Source organism: Tamandua tetradactyla, chromosome 7, assembly GCF_023851605.1.
Source record: "Tamandua tetradactyla isolate mTamTet1 chromosome 7, mTamTet1.pri, whole genome shotgun sequence".
Taxonomy (NCBI): Eukaryota; Metazoa; Chordata; class Mammalia; order Pilosa; family Myrmecophagidae; genus Tamandua; species Tamandua tetradactyla.
The window spans coordinates 127128905-127152852 of NC_135333.1; the positions used below are offsets into that span (position 1 = coordinate 127128905).

General features: G+C 37.5%; 1 protein-coding gene across 6 annotated transcripts in view; it reads left to right on the forward strand.

Moving 5' to 3' along the window:
• The window catches only part of SLC16A7 (solute carrier family 16 member 7), a 188339-nt gene that overhangs the window by 103275 nt on the left and 61116 nt on the right, over positions 1–23948 (forward strand). For all 6 annotated transcript variants that reach the window (XM_077111246.1, XM_077111250.1, XM_077111249.1 and 3 more), the window contains one exon: positions 8713–8959. In XM_077111246.1, coding sequence (XP_076967361.1) covers positions 8743–8959 — 217 coding nt within the window. In that variant the 5' untranslated portion in view covers positions 8713–8742. The remainder of the gene's footprint in view (positions 1–8712; positions 8960–23948) is intronic.

A 23948-nucleotide genomic window follows, 5' to 3' on the forward strand; every position in this document is an offset into this window, starting at 1 on the left:
GGCTGCACTAAACCAAAAGCTAGACGTTTTAGGGGCCTGCAGCTTCCCCAGAGTTATGGCCAGGGAAGTAAGCCACTTGTCCTGATAGTTTTAACATTTCTCTGTATTTGACTAAATAAGTTCTCTGCCTGGGATTGTGCTCCACTTCCAGGTTCCACCCAGAGGTGGGAGAATTGTTCTAGCGTTGGTGGCTCACCTTTTTATCCTTACTCTTGCAGTCTGTCCAAAACTCCCTTATAATATTGCGTATTCAGTTGATGCTGCCTTGACAGTATCAAGGGACTTGGGAACAGCAGCGCGAGATCCATTAGCCTGACTCTAGATATGTTAATGGGGCTTAATCATATTTATAACTTTCTCCCTTGTAAAGTCTGGACTTCAGCACTGTCTTTTTTGTTTGGACTTCAAAAAACATTATACCTTGAGAAAAGGACTCTACTTTTAATAATGGGTAATTTCCCTTTCCCTGAAATACTAAAACCCATTGCTTCAGAGGATAGGGAACCTCAGAGCAGCAAGATTTAGAGGATAGATCAGTATACCTTAAACAATTTTTAACTAAATTTAAATTTAAAATTTAAAAATAAAATGAAGTTCAAATGAACTGTATATAAATTAAAAATAAATTTAAATAATGCTAAAATACACACATAGTAAAGAATATTAAATTAAAAGAAGAAATTTATTGCTATTTAAAAGATTTTTTCAAATAATTTAATAACGCAAAATATTCTCCAAATAAAATTGAATGAAAATGTAGAATAGAAAACCATTTCTATGCAACATGATTTTAATATGTATATATTCTTAGAAATTCATGAAAATATTGGCAGTGCGCGGTAGTGGAGTTATGAAAACTTCTTATCTTCTGATTTATTCTTTTTACAGTTTTCATATTTTCAAAAATGAGAGCATGCTATTTCTGTAACCAAAAGAAAAAAAAGGAAACAAAGTTAACTAATAAAACGTCATAACGTGAAAAAAGCAATATTCACTATTTATCTTTATGAACTACATGATTACAGTGTTATTTCGATTAATTGAAACTGTATCAGTATAGAAAGATAATAGTCATCATTATTAACAATGACTGTGTTAGGATCGAGTGTACTTTTTTTTCTTTTCTTGGTTTTCTAAATTTCTGTTACAGGGACCAGTAAATTACAGCGCTTGGGGCACTTTGTAAATGAAATTTTATTAGAACACAGTCACATCCATTTGTTTAGTGTTGTCTATGGCTACTTTTGAGCTACAGTGACTGAGTTGAGTAGCTGTGAAAGAGACTGTATGGCCTGAAAAATCTAAAATTTTTATTATCTGTATCTTTATAGGAAAAGTTTTCTGACTTCTGTTTTATAGTATGAAACTATCAATTTTATAAAATGTAATTGTCAATCTACTTCAAAAATAACAGGATGGAAATATTTTCATAATCATCAAAAAATTCACAATGAAAGTTATAGGAAAACCAGGTTATGCAAGCATCCTTCCAATCTTTGGTTCAGCATTGAACAAAGGAAAATCCAGTATTACATATATCAGTTCTGGAGGTCAGAAGAAACAAGTAGTGATTAAGGTAGAATGTGTATTAGAACTCCCATAGAGATATGTCCAACTCATATAATCTAAAATGAGTATTCTAGCTTTCAGTCCCTTTATCTGTTCATTGCAGATATTATGCCAATTTCCCTTCATCTATGGATTACTGCAAAATATTCTGTTAAATTTTAATTATATTTACCAAAATAAACAAAAGAGGAGTTATAATAGTGTTTGTCCACATCATTACATTCGTTGTGCTGCAGATCACCTTAGTATTTATTTTAGTGAAGGAATGCTCTAACTTTTTTTTAATTTTTAATTTTGAAATATGTTCAAACTTACAGGAGAGTTAAAAAATAATATAAATCCCATACAGAGAAATCCAGCATACCCGTAACCATTATAGAAGATACCCAGATCCAACAATTTTAAATTCCTGCCACATTTGCCATATCGTCCTCTCTATCCACCTATCTACTATCTATCTATCAATCTATCCATCATTTATCTATTAACTCATTTTCTACACTTGAGTGTAGGTTGCATACATCATGCTCTTTGAACACTTAATACTGCCATCTACGTTCCCTAAGTGGCTGGATAGTCACAAAACTACCTGACAGGCAGTTATCACTTAATTCCCGATAGTATACACAAACCCACGTTCCTGTACCCTTCTGTCTCCCTGCTTTCACGAAGTTCTTGTCACGAATTGCATGTTTATGTATTTCACTGTTTCTCATTATGTTTCATGTATTTGTCTTTCAGACTCTGTAGGAAGTCAAAAGTGGAGTTACAAACCAAAAAATACAATAGAACTGGCATTTATATTTACCCTCACCAGAGATCTTTTTTTTTAAACTTAAAAAATTTTTAAACATGGCAACTTACAAACACGAACATTTTTACCATATGATCATTCCATTCTTCATATATAATAAAAAACTCACAATATCATTACCATGATCGTTCTTAGAACATTTGCAATACTTGAGAAAAAGAAATAAAAAGAAAAATGAAGAAACCTCCTTCATACCATGCCCCTTCCCCTCCCTCTCACTGACTTCTAATATTTCCATCTACCCAATATATTTTAGACTTTCTTTCCCCTATTATTTTTCTATACCCCTTACCACTCCCTTTCATTGATCACTAGCATTTCAATCTACTCAATTTATTTTAACATTTGTTTCCCCATTATTTATTTATTTTTAATCCATATGTTTTACTCATCTGTCCACACCTGAGATAAAAGGAGCATCAAGATTTTCACAATCACACAGTCACATTGTGAAAGCTATATCATTATACAATCATCTTCAAGAAACATGGTTACTGGAATACAGCTCTACATTTTCAGGCACTTCCCTCCAGCCTCTCCAATATACCTTTACTAAAAAGGTGATATCTACATGATGCTTGAGAATAACTCCAGGATAACCTCTCAACTCTGAAATTTCTCAGCCATTGACGCTTTATTTTGTCTCATTTCTCTCTTTTCCCTTTTAGTCGAGAAGGTTTTCTCAATCCCTTGATGCTGAATCCCAGCTCATTCTATGACTTCTATCTCACATCGCCAGGAAGGTTTATACCCTTGGAAATCATGTCCCATGTAGAAAGGGGCAGGGAACGAGTTTGCTTGTCTTGTTGGCTGAGAGAGAAAGAGGTAACATCTGAGCAACAAAAGAGGTTCTCTGGGGGTGACTCTTAGGCCTAATTTTAAGTAGGCTTAGCATATCCTTTGTGGGGAAAGTTTCATATGAACAAACCCCAAGACTGAGGGCTCGGTCTACTGCTTTGGTTGTCCCCACTGCTTGTGAAAATATCAGGAATTCTCCACATGGGGAAGTTGAATTTTTCCCCCTTTCTAGCACTTCCCCTGAGGGGACTTTGCAAATACTTTTTTATTCACTGTTCAAATCACTCTGGGATTTATTGGGGCATCACTCTGGACAGACCTACAAAATCTCATGCCCTACTTAAGGTTCCATGTACTTATGGTATTCAATTAAACTGTCTGCATGAGTTATGTTAGGAAATGCACTAGTCAAAATATAAATTTTGTACCAAATAAACATTTTTGCTTTAGTCTCACACATAAATTAAAGTTTCAAAATCTGAATTACCATCTATTTTCAGCACCCTGCAATACTGACCTTCCTTTGTTCTTCCTCAAGCAAAAATATTTTTTAATTTGTACATTTAGTCACTATCATTGTACACTCTAGGCATTCCTAGATTATACCGTCTCAGTCTTTATCATCCATCTTTCTGTCTGATCTCATTTGTGCCCACAGGCCTCTTCCCTCTATCATTCTCATGTTCAGATTCATTTAATGTTCTAACATTATTGTATTATAATTAGGTAGTATTGTGCTATCCATTTCTGCATTTTTGCAATCAGTTCTGTTGCACAATCTGTATCCCTTCAGTGCCAATTACCCAGTATCTACTCTATTTCTATGTCCTGATGGTCTCTGTTCTTGGCTGAAATTCTCCAAATTCATTCACTAATGTTAATTTATATCAGTGAGACTATACAGTATTTGTCCTTTTATTTCTGGCTAATCTCACTCAGCATAGTATCTCAAGGTCTATCCATGTTGTTATATACTTCATAACTTTATTCTGTTTTACAGCTGCATAATATTCCATCGTATGTATATACCACAGCTTGTTTAGCCGTTCATCTGTTGATGGACATTTTGGTTGTTTCCCATCTCTTGGCAATTGTAAATAATGCTGCTATAAACATTGGTGTACAAATATCCATTTGTGTCCTTGCCCTCATGTTCTCTGAGTAGATACCTAGCAATGGTATTGCCGGATCATATGGCAATTCTATACTTTGCTTCCTGAGGAACTGCCAAACTGCCTTCCACAGTGGTTGCACCATTTGACATTCCCACCAACAGTGGATAAGTGTGCCTCTTTCTCCACATCCTCTCCAGCACTTGTCATTTTCTATTTTATTGATGATGGCCATTCTGATGGGTATAAGATGATATCTCATAGTGGTTTTGATTTACATTTCCTTAATAGCCTGGGATATTGAGCATCTTTTCATGTGCCTTTTGGCCATTTGTATTTCCTCTTCTGAGAAGTGTCTGTTCATGTTTTTTGCCTATTTTGTAATTGGGTTATCTTTTTGCTGTTGAATTGAACAATCTCTTTATATGTTCTGAATACTAGACCTTTATCTGACTATTGTTTCCAAATATTGTCTCCCATTGTATAGGCTGTTGTTTTACTTTCTTGACAAAATTGTTTGTTTGATGTGCAGAAGTATTTAATTTTGAGGAGTTTCCATTTATCTGTTTCTTTCTTCATTGCTCATGCTTTGGGTGTAAGATTTAGGAAACCCTGCCTCTTATTGATATGATTTATAAGATATTTCCCTACATTTTCTTCTAAAAGTTTTATGGCCTTAGGTCTAATGTTTAGGTCTTTGATCCATTTTGAGTTAATTTTTGTAAAGAGTGTGAGATATGGGTCCTCTTTCGTTCTTTTGCATGTGGATATCCAGTTCTCTAGAAACCATTTATTAAAGAGACTATTCTGTCCCAGGGCAGTTGGCTTGACTGCCTTATTGAAGATCAATTGTCTGTAGATGAGAGGGCTATATCTGAGCACTCTATTCGATTTCATTGCTCACCGGAGATCTTAATTTCTTCATGTGGTGTTAACCTATTGTCTGTTGTCCTTTCCTTTCAACCTGCAGAATTCCCTTGAGCATCTCTTATAGGGCTTCTGGTATCTGGGACTATTTTTTGCTGGACATAGAATTCTTACATGGCAGTTTTTTGTTTTCAGCATTTAAAATATGTCATCCTACTGGCTTCTTGCTTCCATGGTTTCCAATGAGAAATTGGTATTTATTGAGGCTGCCTTGTATGTGACACATTGTTTCTGTCATGTGGCTCTCAGAATACTCTCTTTATCTTTGGCATTCGATAGCCTCATTATATATAATATGCAGCAACATGGATCTAAAATATTTGAGAAATTATCAGACATTATTTTCTGGAATGTTCTCTCTTCGTTCTCCTTCTGGGACTCCCACACAATGTATATTGGTATGCTTGATGGTGTCCCACAGGTTTCTCAAAATCTGTTCACTTTTCTTCCTCTTCTTTTGCTCCTTGTATTGAATGATTTCAATTGTCATATCTTAAGTGTCACTGAATCTTTCTTCTGCCAGCTCCAATCTGCTATTCAGTCCCTTTAGGGAATTTTAAATTTCTATTACTGTGGACTTCAACTCTGGTTTCTTTTCATGATTTCTGTCTTTCTATTGGTATTCTTTGTGTTTGTCTCTCATTTTCCTGATTTGCTTTAGTTCCTTGTCTGTGTTTTCATTTAGCTCTTTGAGCATACTTGAGACCATTTTTTGAAGTCTTTGGTGTGCCCCAGGTCTTGTCATTTCTTGTTGGTGGTTTCTAACGCTTTAATCTTCTCCTTTGCCTGGACCATCGTGTCCTATTTCCTTGTATAATTTGTAAACTTTTGCTGGAAACTGAACATTGTGACATTTGAAGTGTTATCACTGAAATTTAGACTCTGTGGCATCTTTTCTTTAAGCTTTTATCCAGCTAGTGTTATGGCTAAGTGTTCCTTGAATGCCAAGAACTAACAAAATAAAAAATGAAGGGAAGAAAGAAAATACCTTTCCCAGTTTTTGCAGATTGAGCTATGAAAGTAGTGTCAGGGTTTATCCATATAATGGGTGGTAAGAATAGCTCCAGGATAAAGCATATGGGTCTCCGTGAGGCTTTCAGTTCATGCAATTTGCCTGGAGCATATGCAGGTGCCATTAGGAATTTTATGTTTGCAAATATTCCCCCCTCCCTAGGAAACAATTTCCTCTTGGTCACTGCACTATATGTCCTACCGCCAGCAACCCCATCCCCCAGGTAGCATGATTTAACTGATCTCCCACAAGGTTCTATAGGAGAGCTTGCTGAGATGCCTTCTACATGCAGGGCAAGTTCTTGGGGGAGTAAGTACCTCAGACCACCTCCAGACAGACTGAGCCAAATGCATGCTCCCAGCAAATCCACAGGGGCCCTGCACCAAGTGAAGGGAGAGGGGAGGGAGTCCTTCAGCTTTTAAGAGTCCTTTTTCTTGATTCAGTGCTCACTCTGTCCTACAATCCTTCAACTTTTCTGGAGCCCTCAGAAAGTTGTTTCTGTTGGTTCCTGTTGAATGTTCAAAGCTTCTGTGCTGTTCTGTATTTTTTAAGGATCATTTTTATAACTTTTCTTTGAGTTTATGAAAACAAGATTCTCAGGTTTAATCATGTGCAAATGAGAAACCTCTATGTAGAGAATATTTTCACTCAGTATCTAAACAGTGCACATAGATCACTGAAAATATCTTAGAAACAGTTTGACATTAACTAAAAATTAAACATTTATGTCTGTTTCATAGATATGTGTTTAGTTTTTCAGTAACTTTTCTAAAGACATGACAAAAATTAGTTTTGTTAGTATATTTCAAACATTATTTTACCAGCAAAAAAGCAGTTCTCTTTTTCCTCTCCTTGTTAACGAGAACAAATGTAATGAGAACAGTATGAACTATATATTAAACTAATGATCAGTAGGAGGGAGAGGGGTAAGAGATGAGGGATGTTTGGGGTCTTCTTTTTTCTTATTATTTCTTTTGCCTGGTGTAGCGCGAAAACCAGCAAGGAGGTTGCAGGCCTCCAGGAATGTTCTGCAAAGTTGGAACAGGCTGAGACTAAGGATCCGTAGTTTCAGGAAGCAGGCTTTATTTTCTATGGCCATAGGGCTCAGCCAAGTAGCCTCTGAATGTCTGAGCCCGGAACAAAAGGCAACCTTAGATTTTATAGACTGTATGACACATTAAAGACAAGGTAAACAATTGGCTGGTTTAAGTTGAGAGAGACCCAAAGCTGAACCACTGAGGGGCCCCCACCCCAGGAATTCTTATATTGCCTACATGCAGCTTCACCAGTTCCTGAAGGCTAGGGGAGGGGGTTTCTATCCCAGGAATGTGTCTTATCTTGCTTGCCTGCAAGGAGAGGTGGTTTGGGGATTTTCCACAGAGAGCACAGATGAACCAGAAAGAGGGGGGGGCCTGCCTCCTACACTGAAATTATTGCGAATATTCTAAAAATGATCTTGATGATGAATACATAAATATGTGGTATTACTGCGAATCACTGATTGTATACTTTGGACAGTTTGTATGGTGTATGGATATATCTCAATAAAATTACATTAAAAAAAAATAGATATTGAGAAAAGGTGGCACCTTCCAGGCAGAAACTCAGCATGCAGCGTCACTCTGCAAAGAAATATTGATGTTAGGGAACCAAGATATTTTTAATTTAATTCATTGAAGTTTTAATTAAGCTGTTTATGATAATTGGTTTCTCTATATTTCTAAAGCTAGCAGTTAAATGTCCCTTGGCATATTCAGAAAGTAAGCTATCTCTTGCCTTACCACCTTCAACAAGCGAACATACCATTCATTTGATTGAAGAATTTAATTGTTTCATAAAATGCATAAAATATCTTAGTAAGATGGGTAAGTGTAGTACCAGCTTTTGAAATGAATTAAAATTGACTTAAGTCCAAAGACCCATACAATTCTGTGTCTTGTAGGCTTAGAAAATAGATCCAGGTGGAAATATTTTTAAGTATTCTCAGTTATTAAAAGGGGGAAAAAGTGGAAAAATTCTGGAATATGCCTACTATTTAATACTTTATAATTACTTACATTTAATGCATGGTTCTTTAAAACTTTTTTATAGGAAATTTAAAAGTTAACATTTTTAATTAAGAAAGTATTGTTTTAAGTGGTGACAACAGCTCCATTTTACTTATGCTTAGAAGTAAGATTGAGATGGTTGTTACGTTTTTGGTTAGTAATTTGGTTTTGATCTAAATTCTTAATCTCCTTTTAAGTGATTTTTCTTTACATAAACAAATGAAATGCTTTCATTCTTTAGCCCATAACAATCAAAGTGATATATATATATATCAATCACATAATTTTTGATAAGATTTTAAGTATGAGTATTAAAAATATTTGTGAATCATCATATTATAATTATAACTGGAAACTACTATCTTAATGACTATCAAAAGTAATATACTGAAATGGAAATATTGTTTAACTGTTATTTCATGTTTTTTATAGGTTACTTGAATTTCAAAGAGAGGAACAGAAATGCCACCACCAGCAGGTGCCCAACCTCAGATCCCACCTCCTGATGGAGGATGGGGCTGGGTAGTGGTTGGAGCTTCTTTCATCTCCATTGGATTTTCATATGCATTCCCTAAAGCTATCACAGTCTTCTTCAAAGAAATTCAAGAGATATTCAGCACTAGCTACAGTGAAATAGCATGGATATCATCCATTATGCTGGCTGTTATGTACGCAGGAGGTAAGATTCTTTGGAATAAACAGAATTCTGGATAAATAAAACAGTTCCCCCATGCCACACTGTTTTACATGTGGTGTCCTGATATATTAAAGCCCTGTTTTCAGATTATAGTCACTTAAAACCAATTGAAACTATAATTAGAACTGAATTTTTAATGATTTTAGTGATTCAAAGTCTTCATTGATTTAAACTCTTACCAGAATATTTATTTGAATGAGGATTTTTCTGCACAAACCAAGATTTACTAAACTATGAAATTCCCAAGGAAAGTACCTTTCCATTTACTGAGGGATGAGGTCTAACTATAGTGTTAGTATAATTTCCTACATTGCTACAGCTGGTAGAAATGCTTTCTTCTGAATCAAAAAGAAACTGAAGTTGCTGACAAATTATAATCTCATCATGCGAAAACGGATTGTTATCATGTGCATTCTAGGTTCATTCAAGTTTGTGTGATTGGAATCATTCCTTATCTCTGAAGTATTTGTTAAATATAACATCTTTTTATTTAAATGGTTCCTGACAGTTGTCTTTGTTGCATTCCATGGTCAAATGAGGATATGAGTCATGAGGGATAATGAATAAATCAAAACACCATCTTGCTTTGAATGTTAAAAAATTATAATTTTCAGCTCATTGTTATGTCTCCTATCTTATTTACATCAATCTCAACTGTGGGCCAGACTATCTTGTAGATTATTTTTCAAGTCATTATTTAAAATATATAGGTCTTAGAGTCTTCATTTTTCAATTGGATATTTGACTTTAAGAAACAGTTAAAGACTCAAAATACAAAATCCTAAAAATCATTTAAGTCATCTAGTGTAGTTTATTTTACAGGTGAGTATAATATGGTATATAGTGATGAGTACATATCATTAGTGATAATACCCAATTTTTATTAGTATTTACTCTTGGCCAGCATGTCTCTAAATGCTTGATATATGTGATATGATTTAATCCTCTTTATGAATTAACTCTCATCTTCTCTCCATTTTATAGCTGAGGAAATATATAAAATAGCTTTTTCAAATCAAACAGCTCATTAGTGGCAAATAGAAAATGAGATTCCAAGCATTTTAATCACTATATTCCTTTTCCTTTCTCAAGTCTCTTTACATCTAGGAAGTGACAGAGGCAGATCTCATGTCTCTTCTTTACATTTAGGAAGTGATGAGAGAGATCTAGGCCAAGATGTCTGAAGTGTTCTTTCCATTGCAGTGTAATGACTTTTCTGCCGCCTCTACCATGTTCAATTAAAACATAATAATTATTATGTTTAGTGACATAATAATTATTCCTTAGACTATTGTCTCTTTATTGTACTACTAAATTAAACATTTGATCATGCAATAACCTAGTTGTTGCTCCGTGTATATGTATGTGTGTGTTATACATCAGTATGTATTTTTTACTATTGTATGTCAGCTACTTTAGATTAATTCAGCATACATCTCCCCTAATATTTTGGTTAGGCTAAATGGATGCATTTTTCCTTCCATTACCAAAAGATATCTTTAAGATTTTATTTGGGCATATCAGTGAAAAATTCTTCTTCTGAAACTCTTTCAAAATCTCCTTTGAACAGCTGCTTTAAGGGTTATCGTTGTGTTATTTCTGATGACAAGAGAAGTGGTAGATATTGTACACCAGATCTTGATGCTTGATTTCTTTGGTCAGGTGTTCTTTAATAATGTTATGCTAGAGTAGCACACAAGGCCATCTCTTGGCCAATGTTCCAAAATGTGCTAGTGTTAAGATACAGATATGTAGTTTTTTTCTCCATGTAATATATAGCTAAAACTGACTCCTGTAATGAATGATATAAGCTCATTGAAATTGGACTTCAGGTCCTATATAGTCACAATGCTCATTTAGAAGATAATTGGCTAAGTAAGATAAAGCTCGCCATAACTTTTTAGTTAAATCAAGTCTTGATTGACTTTCTCTGTTACTTTTAAGCAAACAGCCTCAAATTCCCAGTGGCTTAAGGTGGTGCAAGTTTACTTCATGTTCAAGCAATGTTTCATCTGGTAGCTTTTTAGTTTTCCCAGGATGTGCTCCATCTGGATGAACAGAATAAAGGCAGAGTGTGTGAAAGATCATGTGGGATTAAATATTCAGTAGTCAGGACTGGAATGGGGGTACATCATTTCTGCACACAATCTACAGATCAGATCTTTTATTCTGCTCTAATATCCGCAGGGCTGAGGGATGCTGGGTGATGCAGGCTTCCTAGGAGAAGAAATAGAACCGTAGAGCACTCACCTAGTCCCAGACAGAGCTTGAAAACATGACAATCATTCTACATCCAACAAAAGCAATATGTTTTTATAGACTCCCTGTGGTCTTTTGATGGCCTTTCAATCCCTGGCAGAATCGAAAAGAAAGAGTAGAATGAATAATGCCATAATTTAATGAAGCATTTAAATTTTCATATAAAATTCCAATAAGTGCCTATAATATATATTTACCATAAAATGATATTCAACTTTATTTTAATATTCTTTTTCCAATATTTAATATAAATGGTGCATATTTAAAAAAAACAGGAAAATATCCTTTGAAGTTCATCAAGAGAATGGAAATATTATAAAAGAGTTATCCATTTGAAAAAAACTGCCTTAAAATATTTGGGATAGAATGCATGGGTGGTTCAGCGGTAGAATGCTTGCCTTTCATGCAGGAGACCAGGGTTCGATTCCCAGACCATGCACTGGCCCCCTCCCCCCAAAAAAATTGGAGATAATAGATGGGTAAATTTGCCTAAATTAAAGGCTAATATGTTTCACATATTTCAAGAAAGCAATCTAGATACATGAAAATACTTGCTTATAGTAATTGAGGATGGTAATGTCTAGTTGAGATCCAAATAAGTAAGCCTAAGTCTTTAGTCATTAGGCTGAGACATTTCCTTAATTTTCTCTGGGCATAGAGTAACATCAGCAATTGCAGAGATTCTGCTGTTCTTTGGTCTTTCACTTAAAACTGGGAAGCAATTCCAGGCCCGCTGCCTACTAGAAGGAAATATTTTTCATATTTACTGTTGAATGTAGAGCTTGTATATTTTCATACGGATAGTTGAAAATAACGTGTCTTATCCTTATAATTAGTTTTTAATCTTTTAACAAGGAATGATTGACACATTTAACACTGTAATCCATTTATGAAAACAATTTTTCCTTTTATGGATGCTGATAATTTTTCTGCAAGTGTAATAACTAGAAAAGAAGTCTGATAGTTTCAATTAACTTAAGACAGCTACTGATTCTGTTACTAACTTTGCAGTGTTTTTCAAGTGTGGTACACAGTTTATCTGTTTCTGAATCACAGATCTTTTGTTGAAAATGCATAGTCCTGGGCCTTATCCCAAACCCATCCTTATCATAATTTCTGTTGGTATAGTCCAGAAACTTGCGTTGTAGCAAGCACCTCTGAAAAAGCACTTCGCTTGATGTACAACATAGGGATTACTGTTGTAGTAAAAAAAAATCAATATTTGATTCAAAATACTTCATTTCTCTCTAATACTTGAAAGATTTGATTCTTAGAGGTTTTTAAATATTGATGATTATAAAAACAAATTCAAAGACCACAAGGTGAAAAGGCATATAGTTTACTAAGAAGTATAATGAGTCTCTCTACCAAGTAACTGAAATATTCTCTTCAACAGAATGCTAATTACATTAGCCTAGAGAACATCTATAATCTGACACACTCATTAGGGCTTAGTACTCAACCTATTAATCACTACCGTGGGGTCACTGGATAAGATGGAATGTGTTCAGAGGCCTGACCTGTGATGTCAGGGGTAGAGTCTCTTTTAGTAATTAGTTGGCATCTAGGTCTTAGTAGCAAGGTATTATCTTCCCTTCTGATGTCTGAATTAAAAATGAAACTAATGAAAGCTATGCACTAAGGAGGGAAAATAATTCCAATTATGTTTATTTCCTACTTCATCTCTAGAATAATGGCATTAAATTATAGTAGCCCATCTGGCAGTCCATATGGTCTCTTGGAGTTCTGGCAAATTTCAGCAAATAGGTCAAGCAAAGTGGTCATCCAATTAATAAAGCACTAAGTAGAGGTAGAAAACGTATTCCAATTTAAGCTCTCTACAATATTTACATGGATATAGGAATTTATTTTGTAAATAGTGATTACATAGAGTTATCTTTTATTACAGTGTTTGTCTTTTTCACGCCGTTGAATGGTAATCTGAAAATGGTTAGCTACACAATCACCAAATACAGAGCTTGTGCTCTCATTCTCAATGTGGGTAATTTTTCTGGTGATATCTTTTCTGATGTGTAAGAATCAGCCATTCTGGAGAGGATTGTTGGCTTTATCTCCATGGTAACTTATTCTTCTGTTTTATGTGAGCACTGACAGCCAATTATGCTAAATTAAGGGTGATGGTTTTATAATGGACTACTTTGCACAGGGGACCAAATATTAGACCATTGAGCTTATTTTACTGGAGGCCAAGAAGCAAAAAGTTTTAGGAATAAGAGTTTGGTGGCTATAGTATACATTATGTATTTTTTCTATTCTTTTTTTAAGTTTAAATAATCCAACTATATCATTCTCTTGTGCATTTTAAATGTTTTGCAGAACAAAGGACACTATTAAAATAGTTCATGTTTTAGCAGCAATTTTTTAAAAATGAAGTTTATTCCATTCCTGTGTTTGAGATACCTGGGACTTTGATCTTAGCATTACAGAAATCATAAAAGGTATACTTAGATAGTCCTGTGCAAACAAGATGTGGACTTCTTATATATACTTTGTATCTTTGGTCTGTGAGAATTTTTTTTTCACCTATGACATAAATATTGCTAAAGTTTTCCTAGGAAAATATGATACAGTGTGAAAGAGACTATTTTGCTCACTATATATCCATGTGTTCCTCTATATTTCCCTGCTTCCTTGCAGTTAGGGTGAAACTGCATGACCAGTTCTGACCAAAGAAATGACTGACAGACCTGTGTCATCAACTCACCCAGGCAGTTAGAGCCCGTGTACATTTTTAATTTCTCTTTTTCCCTGTTGCCACAACCTTGTTAGCTGTGATATGGCTTTAAAGGGGAAGGTGATTGACTCACCTTGGACTTTGAAGGTGTAAGGAATAAATGTTTAACTTCTGCAATTTGTTTTGCAAATGAACCTAGCCTATATTGATCAGTACAAAAGGTTATCATGCAGCTATAAGATAATGTTATGGTAAATTGTATCTGGGCACTAGAACAGACTATAGGATGCCCTTAGTTGATTTAGCTTGCATAATCATGAGAATGTTTGCACATGTGGTCTTTTGTCAGCTCTTTGTTAGAGAAGAGGAAGCTATCAGTGTGTCAGATGCAAAAAGAGTTCTAAGTATATGTCATCATTGTCAGTTTTGATGAAAACAAAAGTGACGTGCAGGCACAGAAGGTAGGGATCATATGCCAATGAAACTTTCTATGATTAAACTTCTCTTTGACTCTCCTAAGACAGGACTGGAAAGAGGTAGGGTTCAAGGGTAGATCTTAAGTTGTTTCCCTACAGAGGGCTGATTATTCAGTGTAAACAATATCAGATTTTTACTAAATGTTATTTTCAGTAGAAAATTTAAGAAAATTTTTTGGAATCCTTTCTGAATGATATGTGTGCTTAGACAGTGAAACTTTTACTCACCAATTTATGAAAACAGTTAATTTATGAACTGATAAGAAATATCTTTCCTGATTTGGGGCTTAAAGTCCTTTTAAAATATGTTATCTTATTATATATTTTATGGAGATATATTTTGGTTGCAATAACAGAAACCTCATTCAGATTCCCTGTTTTGGTTTGCTAAAGCTCTCTGAATGCAGTTTACCAGAAATGGGTTGGCTTTTACAAAGGGGATTTATTTGCTTACAAATTTATAGTTCTTAGGCTATGAAAATGTCCCAACTCAAGACATCAATAGGACAGTATCTAGATACTGAATACAGGCTGCCTGCATCCAAATGCCTGCATCCAAATACCTCTGTCATATGGAAGGCACATGGCCAGTGTCTGCTGGTCCTTCTTTCCTTGCATCTTCCGGCTGCAAGTTTCTCTCTTTTAGCTTCTGTCTTTCCAAGCTTCTCTGGCATTCCCTTGTTTCTCAGATTCTCTGGGACTTTTTCCACGAGCTTCTCTTGATTTTGTCTCTTAGTTTCTGTATGTGTTTTATCCCCTTATAAAGGACTCCAGTAAGTGGATTAAGACCCATCTTGAGTGGGGTGGGTCATATCTCAATTGAAATAAACTAATCAAAAAGTTCTACTCACAATAGGTCTCCTCCCATAGGAATGGATTGAAAGAACATGACCTTTTCTGAGGTACATAGCATCTTCAAACTACTAAAATCTCCTAAAATCTAAAGAGAAATGCTCATGTATACAAATCAGAGGAGTAGTACATACATCACTGTTTTCCAGGTCAGCTACCACCAGTGATTCTAGCTGTCTGTCATGCTGCTCTCTCCTGCACTTCTTCCTGAAGAGCAGCTTTGTTTATTTAGTTGGTATCCTCCCCCCTGACATAGGGAAGATGGTTGTCAGCATCTCAGTCTTATATTTCAGTCTTGAATTTGACAGAAGAGAGACTGCATCTCTTCCCTAAGTTATAATTTGAAAAATTCTTGGGAATATTACTGAGGCCTGGCCTGCTTTGCATGTGTCCCTGCAGGCAGTGAAAGAATGAAGGGCTAATATCGGCAGCCTGTGTGGAAATATATATTTGGGATGGGGAGAATAAGTTCTTAAAAGAAGAATGGGACTATTCCCAGAGGAAGAAAGATTTCTGAAAAGATGAAATAGTAGAAAAACAGCTTACTTCTCTACTCAAATTTAATTAAAACATACATTACAGTAAATTTACAGTATTCACCATAGTTATTCAACATAATTATATTCTATAAAGTTGACTTGAACCCTGAATTAGGGAATAATGAACCATTGCTCCTAGGGGAAATACAGTTAGTTTTCGGCAAGCCTGTGATCAAAATGTCACGAACTGGGTGGGCCACAGTGGCTCAGCAGGCAAGAATGCTCACTTGCCAAGCCAGAGGACCCGGGTTCGATTCCTGGTGCCTGCCCATGTTAAACAATAAATAAATAAATAAATATGTCATGAACTAATCAATACATATACTTGTTTTATGTGTATGTCTGTTTAAAGACACCTTATTTTATATATGTATGTATATATATATATATTTGATTCATTAACCTTGAACTTGTGGCTAATGGCACTATAACTCATTCTTGAACAAAGCTTATCTAGTACATGTATTTTCTCCATAAGGCACATTACATCCTTCTTGCATTTAGGAGCACTAGACAGCACTTCAGCACTATGCTTCGGGATCATTTTAAATAGCAAAATGATCAACGAAAAAGCACAGAAATGTAAAATAAATAAATAAACATGGCAATAAATATACCACAAAAAGGGCACTTTTTTTACAGTCTGATAGTTGAAACAAGAAGGCAGAGTATGTATATTGGATACTGCACATTTTTGCTGCTCTGTACATTTCTATGAATAACTGCCTAAGTGTTGCAGGTGTTGATTTTGGGGTTGCAAATAAATTTTAGTGAGCACACAGATTTGCAAACATGGGATCCTCAAATAATAGGAATCAACTGTATTTTCTAAGAATAAAAATGTGTTGGTTTTGACTCATCGTTCATGGGGAACATTTGCATTTGGATACTTTCTCTATGGTTTAATAGCCAAGAGAGAGGCAGAATTAAAATTATGCTCGCCAGAAAAGCATATGCAATGTGGACTTTGTTATTTGGTTGTTTGGGCCACCCATTTAACCTCTGAGCCTGTTTCCTCATCTGTAAGATCAGAATATGTGATGGTTAGGTTCTGGTGTCAGCTTGGCCAAATGACTATGCCCAGGGGTCTGGTCAGACAAGGACTGGCCTTTGCTGCAAGGATATTTCATGGCTGGTTGATAAACTGGCAGGATGATGTGTTAAGTCATCAGTCAGTTGACTGCATCTGTGACTGATTGCATCTGTGATCAACTAAGGCATGTCTCCCACAATGAGGTAATTTAATCAGTTGAAGGCTTTTAAGGGAGAAGAGAGACTTTCTCACTGCTTCTTCAGCCAGCAAACTCTCCTCTGGAGTTTTTCCAGACCCTTCATAGAAGCTGCCAGTTTCACAACCTGCCCTATGGATTTTGGACTCTTCCATTCCCATGGTTGTGTGAGACACATTTATAAATCTCATATTTATAGATCTCACCTGTTGGTTCTGTTTCTCCAGAGAACCCTGAATACCAAGGCTTGATACCAGGAGTGGTTCATGAGAAACGGAATCTTGAAAATAGGTTCTTACAGTTGATTTTCTACTCTGACTAGACTCAGAGGCACTAATGACTCTGTTTCCGGTAATCAGGATGGCACTGACAGACCGTAAGGTGAGTTGGCAGCAGAGATACTCAAAATATCACCATTAGATTCCACTACTTATATGCTTATACGAGGCAAGACTCTGCATGATAATGTTTTTACACCTTTATGTAGTTTTGTGGAATTAAGAGATATAATGATGTCAGCAGGTTGTTATTAATACGTTGGACATAGTGATGAGGGAAAGGGATGAGCTGAAGGCTTCAAATTTGAAACTTCGGGGTGTAAAAGTTTCCATGTGTGCCCTGAAAGAAAATCTTATTTCCTAGTTTCAGATATGAGATCTCTGAAAACCAGATACAAAGTCTCATTGTGCAAGTAGTAAATGAAAATCTCACCGTTGCAGGTTGTCTGCTGTTAAAGTAAGGGCTTAGATTGAAAAAGAATGGGATCCCACAATGTGGAATGGTGATATATGGCTTGATAATGATGGTGAAGGGGAGAAGAGATCCCCGGAATCTGCTAAACCTTTACTAGATAGATCTGTAATGAACTGCCCTGAGGAAAGAGCTCCCCAACCTCCAACCTGCCTTTAAAAAGGCTTCCTGGCCACCAGTCTCCTCTGAGGAGTCTGCCATCCAGCCTCCACCTAATGAGATTAACCCTTCAGTTCCTGCTAACTCTGTAACCACCTCCCATGGAAAAACAGCCCTCATTCCTCTGTCTGGAATGACTAATCCTGTTTCACCAAATGAAACTGTCATGAAATGCCCTGAGGTAATTGGGTTGAAAGACACTTCTATTTTTTTTTCATGACCCATCCCCAACACCGCCCTTTTCTTCAGGGCCCTGAAAGGTGAGGTACAAAGTATGGCCTATGAGGGGGTACACTATACTCCAAAAGAAATGCATGAGTTTTTCTCATTTTCCAATCTATACAGATGGAAATCAGGGGAATATGTGTGGTAATGAATATTAAGGGTATAGGATAATGGTGGAAGGTATATAAAGTTGGATCAAGCTGAATGTATTGATATGGACCCACTAAGCAGAGATACTGCATTCAGTATTGTAGCTTGATGGGTTAGAAAGGGCACTAACAGTTTATTTGGATGGTTGACTGAAACATGGATCAAAAGGTGGTTGACATTACCTGAGGTCAAAATGCCAGAACTGCCCTGGTATAATGTAGACGAGGGGGTCCAAAGGCTTAGAGAGATGGGAATGTTAGAGTGGATTTATCATGGAAGACCTCCTCACACACTCCAGGACTGTCCAGAGGACACATCTTTTACCAACCTTGAGAAATAAATTCATGAGACTAGCTCAATCATCCCTGAAAAGCTCTATAGTCACCCTTCTCTGTAGGTCAGATATTACTTTTGGAACTGCTGTCACTGAGCTGGAATTCTTAAAGACAACAGGGATGATCGGATCCTGAGTTGGCAGAAGTTAATCACCATAGACAAGGTGGCATTGACCACCTTAGTGGACAGCAGACTCAAAGCAGTAGTCAAAATAATCTGACTTGCAGAGACTTATGACACTGGCTGGTAGATCATGGGGTACCTAGAAATAAAATAGATAGGTATTCTACTAAATTCTTGTTTGAGTTGTATAAGCAGAATTCTAGGTCTAGTGAATCAGATGTCTAATTTAAATTACAAAAACAGAAAATCACAGCCCGCTAATCAATTCCCAGAATTGAGATAGTTTATGGACCCAGAACCCCTCGAATGAGGGGAAAGCTAGGTATATTTGGGGAAGGGCCCTTTTATACTGCACAAAATTTATGTGTTAACCTTCCTCCCAGCCTTCCCCAAGGAGACCTACACCCTTTATCCAGGGTGACTGTGCAGTGGGGAAAAGGAAGTGATCAGCTGTTTTGGGTGTTATTAGACACTGACTCAGAAATGACACTAATTCCAGGAGACCCAAAATGTCCCTCTGGTCCACCAGTTGGAGTAGGGGCTTATGGAGGTCAGGTGATCAATGGAGTTTTAGCTCAGGTCCATCTGACAATGGATCGAGTGTGTTCTTGGACCCATTCTGTGGTCATTTTCCCAGTTCCAGAATGCATAATTGGAATTGACATACTCAGCAACTGGCAAAATCCCCACACTGGTTTTATGACTCGTGGAGTGAGAGCTGTTATGGTAGGAAAGGCCAAGTGGAAGCCATTAGAACTACCCCTACCCAGCAAAACAGTGAATCAGAAACACTACTGTGTTCCTGGAGGGATTCCAGAGATTAGTGCCACTCTTAAGGACTTGAAAGATGCAGGGGTGGTGATTTGCACCATATCCTCAATAAACTCTCCTATTTGGACTGTGCAGAAAACAGATGAATTTTGTAGGATAACAGTGGATTATCATAAAGTTAACCAGGTGCTGACTTCAGTTGCAACTGCTGTCGTAGATGTAGTATCATTGCTTGAGCAAATCAACATATCACTTGGTACCTGGTATGCAGCTACTGATCTGGCAAATGCTTTTTTGGTCAATGGCTGTCAATAAGGACTACCAGAAACAGTTCACATTCAGCTGGCAAAGCCAGCAGTATACCTTCAGTGTCCAGCTTCAGAGGTATATCAACTCTCCAGCCCTATGTCACAATCTTGTCTTCAGGGATCTTGATCGTTTCTCCCTTCCACAAGACATCACACTGGTCCATTATATTGATGATAACATGCTGATTGGACCTAGTGAACAAGAAGTAGCAATTACTTTAGACTTATTGGTAAGGCATTTGAAGGTCAGGTTATGGGAGATAAATCCAACTCCCATAAACACAGGAGCCTTCCACCTCAGTGAAATCTCTAGATGTCCAGTGGTGTGGGACTTGTTGAGATATCTCCTCTACGGTGAAGGATAAGCTGTTGCATCTGGCCCGTCATATGACCAAAACCACAGCACAATGCCTAGTTGGTGTCTTTGGATTTTGGAGACAACATATTCCTCATTAGGGTTCTGCTACTCTGACCCATTTACCAAGTAACCAGAAAAGCTGTTAGTTTTGAGTGGAGACCAGAGCAAGAGGAGGCTCTGTGACAAGTCTAGGCTGCTTTCTGTGCAAGCTGCTCTCCCACTTGGGCCATATGATCCAACAGATTCGGTGGTGCTAGAAGTATCAGTGGCAAATATGGATGCAGTCTGGAGCCTTTGGCAGGGCCCTATAGGGAATCATTACCCAGACCCTTAAGTTTTGGAGCAAAGCTTTACCATATACTGCAGGTAACTACTCTCCTTTTGAGAAACATCTTTAGCCTACTATGAGGGCCTTGGTAGAGACTGAATGCTTAACCATGGGTTGTCAAGTTACCTTGAGACCTGATTGGCCTCTGACCCACCAAGCCATAATGCTGGGCATGCGCAGCAGCACTCTATCATAAAATGGAAATGATATATTAGAGATAGGGCTCAAGCAAGTCCTGAAGGCATAAATAAGTTACGTGAGGAGGTGGCCCAAATACCTATGGCCCCCACTCCTGCCACTTTCCTTTTTCTTTCCCAGACCAGAACTATGGCCTCTTGAGGAGTTCCTTGTAGTCAGTTGACTGAGGAAGAGAAAACTTGGGCCTGGTTTACAGATGGTTTTGCACAACCATCTGCAGCAGCACTACGACCCCATTCTGAGATGTCCTTAAGGGGCAGTGGTGAGGGGAAATCTCCCAGTGGGCAGAACTGGTTGTTCATTTTGCTTGGAAGAACTGGACAGAGGTGCCTTTGTATACTGACTCATGAGCTGTTGCTAATGGTTTGGTTGGATGATCAGGAAAATTATTGGAAAATTGGTGACAAAGAGGTCTGGGGAAGAGGTATGTGGATATGGATAGACCTTTCTGAATGGGCAAAGAACTTGAAGATATTTGTGTGCCATGTGAATGCTCACCAGAGGGTGACTTTCGCACAGGAAGGTCTTAATAGTCAAGTGGATAAGATGACTCATCCTGTGGATACAAGTCATCCTCTTTCCTCAGCCACTCCTGCCATTACCCAATGGGCTCACAAACAAAGTGGACGTGATGGTAAGGATGGAGGTTATGCATGAACTCAGCAACATAGACCTCCACTTATCAAGGCTCACCTGGCTACAGATACTGCTGAGTGCCCAGTCTCCCAGCAGCAGAGACCCACACTCAGTCCCTGATCTGGCACCTGTCCCTGAGGTGATCTGCTAACTGGTGGCAGGTTGATTACATTGGACCCCTACTATCATGGAAAGAACAGTGATTTGTTCTAACTGGAATAGATAGATATGGGGTTGCATTCCCTGCATGCAATGCTTCTGCAAATGCTATCGTATGTGGACTTACAGAATGCCTTATCCACTGTCATGGTATTCCATATAGCATTGCTTCTGATCAAGTAACCCACTTCACAGCAAAGGAAGTGTGGGGATGGGCACATGTTCATTGAATTTCCTGGTCTTACCATCTTCTCCATCATCCAGAAGAAGTTGGATTGATAGAACAGTGGAATGGCCTTTTGTAGACTGACTTACAGTGCCAACTAGGTGTTAATACTTGCAAACTTGAGGCATCACTCTCCAGGAGGCTGTGTATGCTCTGAATCAGCGTCAATTCTATGGTGCTGTTTCTCCCATAGCCAGAATTCCCATGTCCAGGAATCAAGGGGTGGAAATGGGAGTGGTACTATTCACAATCACCCCTAGTGATCTACTAGGAAAAGTTTTTCTTCCTGTCCTTGAAACCTTAAGCTCTGCTGGTCTACAGGTCTTAGTTCCAAAGGGAGGAGTCCTCCTTCCAAGAGAAACAACAATTGATTTCATTGAACTGGGAATTAAAACTGACACCTGGCTACTTCGAGCTTCTCATGCCACTGAATCAACAGACAGGAAATGGGATTACTGTTCTGTCTGGGGTGATTTGATCCTGACTATCAAGGGGAAATATGACCACAATTACACAATGGAGATAAAGAAGAGTTTTCTTGGAATATAAGAAATCCCCAAGGGTGTCTCTTACCATGCCCTGTGATTAAAATCAATGGAAAATTGTAACAACCCAATCCAGGCAGGACTGCCAATGGCCCAGAAAATTCAGGAATGAAGGTCTGGGTCACTCCAGCTTGTAAAGGACCAGGACCAGCTGAAGTGCTTGCTGAGGGTAAAGGGAACACGAAGTGGGTAGTAGAAGAAAGTAATGATAAAAATGAACTATGACCACATGACCAGTTACAGAAACAAGGACTGTGATTGCATGAGTATTTCCTCCCTGTTTTGTTATGAGTATGTTTGCATTTTTACATAATCAAATCTCTTGTTTCTTCTTATCATATGGCATAAGCTGTACTGTTCATGTTATAGAATGAAATCATAGGATATAAAATTTAAAAATGGATGTTGTCTAAGGTCCTATGTTGGAGAGAATTAGTGTATTTCCAGTTGTACACAGGGCAATTGAGTATTGTCAGGTGAAGCATGTTATTGTATTCTATTTGTAAATTAAGTATGTTTCAGGGTGATATCTATAGCTGCCAAGTTGACAAGGGGTGTACTGTGATGGTTAGGCCAGTGGTTAAATTCTGGTGTGAGTGTGGTCAAATAGTTGTGCCCAGTTGTCTGGTCAGGCAAGCACTGGCCTGACCATTACTCCAAGAGTATTTCTTGGTTGTTTGATAAACTATAAGGCTAGTGTAATCATCATTAGTTGATTGCACCTGTGACTGATTACATCTGTGCTCAACTAAGGTGCCATCTCTCACAATGAGATAATCTAATCAATTGAGGGCTTTTTAAGGGAGAAGAGATTCTTTCACTACTTCAGCTAATGAGCCTCTCCTGTAGACTTTGTCCAGACCCTTCATTGGAGCCACCAGCTTCACAGCCTGCCCTATGGATTTGGGACTCTTCCATTCCCACAGTTGCATGAGACACCTTTATAACTTTCATATTTGCAGATCTCTCCTATTGGTTCTGTTTTTCTAGAGAACCCTAACACAGAATATTTGGGTGGGTGTGTGTGTAGATCTCTCTCCCTATATATACACATACTACTCTGGTTAGTTGAGTGGACGATAGTCATTCTTTTGGACCATCTTGTGTTTTTGAAAATCTTTCCTATGTTTAGAGATTTGCCAATTTCATGATTTCCTGGCTTCTCAAGGGAAAAACCAGAATTTCACTTTCCCAGGCTTCTGTGTACGTAGGACACAGGTGTGTGATCTAGGCCAGTTTAACCCAGTGTAGCTGGGTTCAATTTTGATTGAATAAATACTGAACTAGCAGATGCCAAAGGAACTCATTCCAATACAGTGGTGTTTTAGTCTGCTAAAGCTGCCAGAATGCAACACATCAGAGGTGCATCAGCTTTTATTAAAAGGGGCTTTATTTAGTTAAAAAAAATATGGTTCTTCAGAGAAAAGGCAGCTAACTTTCATCTGAGGTTCTCTGTTACATGGGAAGGCACACAGCAATGTCTGCTGACTTTCTCTCTTAGTTTCTAGGTTCCAAGGGCTTTCCCTTGGGCCATTCTTTCTGCATCTCAGACGTCTGGGGTGGAGCTGCTAGTGCTGAGATGCAGTATGCTGAACTGCTTGGGCTGTGTTGCATTAAGCTGTCTTCTGACCTCTCTCTGTCAGACCTTC